At 32.7% G+C, this 7331-nt stretch overlaps 1 protein-coding gene across 1 annotated transcript; it reads left to right on the forward strand.

Annotated features, from left to right (window-relative positions):
- On the forward strand, positions 977-5594 carry LOC109359586. The gene is made up of 10 exons (XM_019604289.1): positions 977-1223; positions 2355-2525; positions 2611-2802; positions 2928-3188; positions 3438-3472; positions 3554-3646; positions 3944-4103; positions 4233-4514; positions 4610-4842; positions 5096-5594. Exons 1-10 carry the CDS (start codon positions 1178-1180, stop codon positions 5534-5536), a joined length of 1914 nt encoding a protein of 637 aa, XP_019459834.1. The 5' UTR covers positions 977-1177; the 3' UTR covers positions 5537-5594.

A 7331-nucleotide genomic window follows, 5' to 3' on the forward strand; every position in this document is an offset into this window, starting at 1 on the left:
CAAACTCATTACCAAGAGTTGATGGATTCCGTCTTGATTAATCATTAATTCTACAAGCATTTAATCATACTCAATGTTCATTCAAATAACGTCCTGAGACATTATGTGTCCGAAATCAAAGTATGATAAATAACATGTTAATTACTATGTTAATCTCAGGTCAAAGGAAACTATTTCATTTCTTCTTTAGAATTTCCTTTTGACAATTTAAGGTAATCTTAACTATTAGGAATTCTCAGTTGAGTCAGTTCAATGATCATATCTACATATGCATCATCTATATGTGCAATTTAATAAATGAGATCTATTAATATTTATCCAATAAATACTATTACACATATATTAATCTGTCTGAGTCATTGATGTCTTATTCTCAATAACTCTATGATCAAGAACAATTTTAGACCAAAAATTTATAAAAGACATGTTTCTCATTTATTATAATCTCTATTATAATAACAAGTCTCTAATTTTTAATCAAGGACTTTATCATATAATCTATTTTAAATAAATAACAAATATGATAAAAACAAATGCAATTACTTTTAATTGTATTTAAACAACAAATTGGATCTTGGGCATAAATATAAAAATATACAAATGTATTTCCAACAATGCATGGAATGGACTACCTTGCTCGATATTAGGTTGATACCTAACATTTTGACCCAACCATAACATATCTTCTAGACTAGGATGAAACATATAAATATATAAAGGTGGGACTAGTATCATAACACTTATATAAATATCATGGGAACCCATTGTGGAAACCCACAAACCGAATATATTTGTCATCTCGTACCGGAACCCATTACAAAATATTTGAAATTATTATGGACTATTGGTATGGAAGAGTCATATACAATCAATACTTTATTAGTTTATTGTAGGGTGAGAGGATATATAAAAAACACTTCATTATGACTAAACGATCAGCCTAAAATCAATAAACAAAATCATAGCCGTAAAACTTGATTTTAATTAATGCACCGTAAGTTTTATTGCTCAAGATACGACCATTTATCCTATGTTTCAATGTTCAAAATCTTTGTTCAAAATCTTACACTGCGTGAAGTAATCCTTTGAATTCCCTCTACTCACTTTCTTTCTGTCTAATGTAGAAATAAAAAAACTCACAGAGCAGAAGAATCTTAAGGAAAGTGGTTTGTGTTCAATGGCTTTGGAATCAGAAAAGGTTGTTCAAGAATTTACGTACTCGGGTGAGTATATGTTATACTACTTTCCTAAAAGATGCTCTTCAAATGATTTATCTACCTTTCTTTCTCATGATGTTATGTTTATGACGGTAGCATAGAAATTTACACATGATCAGTATATCATATATCATTTATATTATTTATTTTTTATTATTTTTATTTAAAAGTCAATCATTGTTGAAGATGAATAAATGGTAAATGAAAATGATGCGGTGACAGTGTAAAAAACTCTTACCGCATACATTCTTTTCTCTATGTTCATTATATGAGAAAACTTTCTATCTTGTACTTGTCTTATTTGCTTTTTCCTTCTTGAGAACCAAAATGATGTTTGAAGTATTTGAATAGAAGTCTTACTGTGAGCTCCTCTTACATAAAAAAGAAAGTAAAAATAGTCCACGCATACGCATGTGGTTGAACTAAGGAAGTTAAAAATGGTGATAACATGAGAAAGCATGCTTTCACTTGACTGGTAAATTTTATTTTTTATTTTTTATTTTTTTAGTCTTTTAGTCCTCAATAGGATCCCACAAAAACTATGATCCTAAACAAGGCTTTGATCGTGGATGCCGTTAAGTTGAGTTTACCACAATTTGAAACAATTGTAGGAAAGAATGTGGCAGATGGATATTCAATTTTATCTCAATGCGATTGCATAGACATCCAAAATTGTAATATTGTGGCCACAAATATGGTTGCGGTCTACAATTCCTTTTTTCTAAAAAAAAGTAATATGTATGATTCTCCTACCTAGTGAAGTATGATGTGATGTATGTATCTAAATATTATGATTTAAGGAGGGGATTAGGATTTAAATTTCCTGAAAAATATGTTTTGGTACATATTGTCCTCAAGAGCATAGAACTAAATATTATGATATTTGAAATGAATATGGTCTTCCCTGATTTACCATGATTCCTATCATTTTATAGAAGAAAATCTTATATCAAAATAAATAAAATGTTTGTCTTAGAAAGAACTTGGATACAAGATTGCATGCTTTAGTTAAAGACACAAGGTTTCTGTGTAGGATTAGCCTTCCAAGCTGAAACTCTTCTCCCTACCCAGTAGTAGCAGTTTAGCACATCTTGTCTTAACCAAGGTTTGAAAAGTTGAAACTCAATTTGGCTGCAGATTCAGACAAGAGAAAGAAGCTTGATGGCTTTACACTGTTTTTCAATGAGGGAGCTAAGGATATGATAGAAGCAAACTTAGGCAAAAGGGACCTGAAATCCTTAGAATCTGAGTCCAAGTATGATTTGAGGAAGAGTTTGGCATGGGATAGTGCTTTTTCCACAAGTCCTGGTATAGTATCAGTGTTCATATTCCCTTGAAATTTATCAAATGTTTTTCATTTTATTCTAGCAGTTTTGATCACCTGCATTTTCAGGATTTTTAGAACCAGAGGAGCTGTTTAATACTTCAAATTCCGGGCATAGTCAGTATGGTTGTGACATTCTGGGGCATGAGGTCCATCAGCTTTTGTCTGCAAAGTATCCGGAACCGGAGACTAAAAGTGTAATTGATGAAGTCAATTTAAGAAAAAGTTTAGCTTGGGATAGTGCCTTTTCCACCTGTGAAGGTGTGCTTAAAGTGGTTTATGAACCTTCTACAACTTTCTAGAAAAAATAGTTTTCGTGTGTGTTTATATTTCTTCTTCTTTTCTTTCCAGTGCTTACATCTTTGCATAATCTTTTGCTTTCTTAGGAGTGTTGAATCCTGAGGAATTGTCTCTTGTAAACAAAGGGTTTAAGAAATCTGAAATTCATATACTTCCTCGAACCGAAGAGCTATGGATGTCATATGAGTCAAATTGTACAATAGATAGTGATGGATCCTCATTAGCAAGCCTTGAGGTAGAACTTTTTGCAGATATCAGAGCTTCTATACCACATTTAGGTGAAGCATCAAGCACATTTGTTCCAAGTTCCAGAAAAGAAAGATACATAAACATGCAAAAATTTAATTGTAAGTATAATATTTTTATTTGACACTCCTTGATTTCATTGGGTTCTATCTATCCAATAATCCAAATTTTCAATGAAGCCAATTAGATCAATATCTTTTTAATGGTTGTTCTTAGAGTTTTAATAGGTCTTTCACTACCCCTTCATATCACTTTTTAACAATCAAATTGGAATATTCGGTATACTCTAATGTGAGTTTTCTCAGCATTTATTTTTAACCGAATATTGTTTCACTGTTGGTTGCTTTCAGCAACAAAAAAGGTGGATGAGGTTCCTAAACTGAAGGTAAGTTCTTGTCATTAGTTCACTATTTGTGTTGCCTTGGGCTTTGCATTCAGGATGATGCTACCTTACTTAAAATTTCAGGTGAAACTCTCGCCGACGCCCGGAAGACAAACTATAAATGGCAATCAACCAGAGAAGCTGACTAAGGAATCTTCTACCTCTGTCTTAAGGAAGGCATGTCTTAACTGTAGTAAAATGAATTGATTTTTTATTTGATGTTGTTTCTTACACTTTTTTTTATCAGCAAAAAGAAAAGTTTATAAATAGGGAGTAAGGGGTACCCCAACCCATACAATAGTATGTTTCTCATACTAATAAACTCAGCATCAACAAACTGTATATAAATTGAAAATTGGAGAATCACTAGTGATACACAAATGCATTGTTAAGTGTGCATAGTTGTATATGTTATCTTATGATCGCATAAGATCACTTTAGTTGATTACAAAGCTGAGACTTATCTGTTGACAGAAGTTTTCTGCTGAAAGCGCGGTATCTGATACCTATTCACTACTAAAACCACCAAAGATAGTAGGACGGCGTAGAAATATTCCTTTGGCTCCCACCAAAAGAGTTTCTTTGGTTTCAAATGATGTCATTGGGGAAAGGAAAATTATCCAAGCTACAGATGGTAAGTTTGTGAAGATATAATGGCATACAAACATAACTTCCTTTATGTTGCCCTTAATTAACTCTATCCAAGTGTCGATTTTTGTTTTCATAAACAATAATATGGAATTTAAAGTGGTGATTGTTTCAGGAAAATGTTTGATAGTGAAACCTAATCCAGGGAAGACTTGCAGTGATAATCGTAGCTCTTCACAAGCTTCAGAAATTTCATCATTGATCCCTCGGTCTTCTACGAATGAGTCGAAAGTTTTGCATTCGCCTTACAGGCAATTCTACACTCGCGGATCACCTTTGAAGTCCTCTGCAATTAAAAATGATCTTAATTTGAACTCAACTGCTTGCAATTGCACTTCCACCCTTACCCCTCCATCCGAATGCAGGATAACCGACCAAATCACACCCGATAATTGCGGTAAACCCGGCTTATTTGTCTATGATATTGAACTATCAATGCAATATTATCTTCACTCTCCACTGATAGTAGCTTGCCAATGTTACCATCTGCAGATCATAAATGTCATGGTTCTATGACTTGTACTGATAGTGATGCCACTGCGCAATCTGGTTTAGAAGTGCAGCGTCGCGGTCAAAGCAGTGTTTTGTATGATGATAAGGGTAGTATGTGCCGAAATCCATGTACTGAGATAAAGGGAAGCAAATTTGTTTCTTCTGACACTTCAAGAAATGTTAAACCTTCTGGCCTCAGAATGCTGCCACCCAAGCTTGGGTTTTTTGATGTGATTAGTTTCTGTTGAATCTCTTTTACTTTTAGCTCATGATTTTAATTATCAACAATGTGTTTTCTGTACAAGTTTCATCACAGCATTTTTACACCAATTTTCTTTTCTTTTTATGTGTATTTGGAATATACACATTCCTACATGCTTTTTTCTCTATATTTTTACCCAACATGACAAGGGTAAAAGATGGTGTAAAAATGTGCAAATAACATAACATTTTAATTATGAGTTTCTAATGCTGTTCTATTTCCAGGATGATTCCTTAATGCCAATAGAAAATGGAGGTGGGAAGTTACATTCTGGCATGCAAAATGCTGTCTCTAAGGTTGGATTTTGCAGCAGAAGCCTCAATATGTATAATAGATTAAGACCAGGGAAGATTCAAAATACACAAACAATGAAAGATATAAAGACTACAAATATTTTTCATCAACAAACTAAAAGGTCAATCACCTCAAGGACCAAGAAAAGTACCTCAAGTCTTGCACCAGTTTCCAAAGCTCAAAGTGAACCACATTGTGTAGAGAAGAGCAAGGATTACTTGAGAAATGATCTTCATATTCTTCATGAAGATGAGAAGGAAAATATAATTGACTTTGAAAGTAATCTCAAATATTTGCATGAACAAGTTAGAACACTTGGTGTTAGTGGTGATGTGGTGATAGAGTTTGATGCAAAAAATGGTTCATCTTAAGATCAGTGGTTATCATTCTTTCTTTTTGCATGGATTGGAAATTAAACTCCCTAAGTTTTCGATAAATTCATGGTTTCTTTCATTCCACTCATAGAAGGACATTATTGCTTTTGAACATTTTCATTTTAACCATTGCCAACTTCTCAATAATATCTTCAAAATCTACCTCAGACCCATTGAAAATTGTCTGATTATTTATTCCAAGAACTGAACAATTTTGACGAACGATTACCCATCTGGATCTACAAGTTTGTTCATTGATTACATATTTATTCCAAGAAATAATTGAAGGTGATGGTGTGTGGGAGTAATATTTTAAATTGCGGTTACCATTGTGGTCGTGTTTGTGGTTATTGTGATTGAGGTCATTGTGGCTGTTGCAATGCGGATTGCGGTCATTACTGTGTGAATTATTTTGTAAGTAAAAGAATATATTTGATATCAATGCGGCTTATGCGGTTGTGTTGCAATATGATGGACCCATATACAGTCTAATGCAGTTGCACTGCAATTTGTTACAATTGTATTCGTTATCATACCATAATTGTGGTTACTGTGATCACCGCAACTGCAATATTGCGGCTGCATCATGTGATGCGGTCTATATTTTGAAACATTGGGTGGGAGTGAAGTTGAATACGAGCCTAAAAAAGTCAGTAGGATAAAGATGATACGGGTAGAAAGGACTTTGCATAAAATAATAAAAATGAAAATAGAGTATGCATGGGTTACTTTATTAAAGAACTTGTCACTAAGACTATTTATTTGGGAGGAAAGAGCTATAAGTTAGATAAAGTCATCAACCAGATGAATACAAAGGCGATCAACCAAATGGGGCAGAACAAGCATCATCTCTGATATTTGGAGAGAAAAATTGTTGTTTCTTCTTTTGCTTTCAATGAATATTATTTTTTATAAATAAAAGTATTAAAATGTCATAACCATGTCATTATTTCTTTTTTATAGCATTTGCCTCCTTATTACATGGAGCAATACTTATTAATATGATATGATTGAAAGAAAAAATGTTCATTTGTTCCTTAATCAGTTAGAGTTGCCCTTGGGAAAAGGCAATATGTTTATACATAATAGCTCACAAAAGTGGACAAATTTATGTAATTAGTATACCTTGACTGAAATATTACAATCTTGATATACCTTTTAAATTAAATACCAAAATGATGTACTTTTTAAAAAATCGGCATTGTGATTAGCGTTTTATATAAAACTCGGTAGCATAGCTGCTGAGTTTCATATTTTCTATTTTCACCTCAAGATAATCTCGACTAAGACGGATGGGGATCACCTGTCCCAATTTGGTGTCCCCATTCCTGTCCCAATTTGGTGTCCCTATTCCTGTCCCATTACATTCATACATTGACATATGAAATTAACATATTATTTTAATAAAATAAAAATAAATTGAAATGTTATTTTTGACTTGTTGGCAAACACTGATTGGTATGGGACATGAGACAGGAACCTACTAAGACAATGTAGAGTCTGAGGTTAATATTAATTTAATGTAACTCAGACACTTATGATGTAGAGTTTTATTTTTTATACTTTTTATCCAAACATAAATTGGCATCACCAATGAAGTGTTTCCTATTTTTTTATATAATTGCCCCTTGCATTGCCAAGTTTGGTGAAAATACATATGTTTGATTTTTGTAATGTAATTGGCAATAGGATTGTTTCCCATTTTTTATTATTTTTATAATACTAAGTACACTATGTATTGCACAGCATGGTTACTTTTGATAATTTTGACACATTTTTTATTAATTGTGTC

Source organism: Lupinus angustifolius, chromosome LG11 (assembly GCF_001865875.1).
Source record: "Lupinus angustifolius cultivar Tanjil chromosome LG11, LupAngTanjil_v1.0, whole genome shotgun sequence".
NCBI lineage: Eukaryota > Viridiplantae > Streptophyta > Magnoliopsida > Fabales > Fabaceae > Lupinus > Lupinus angustifolius.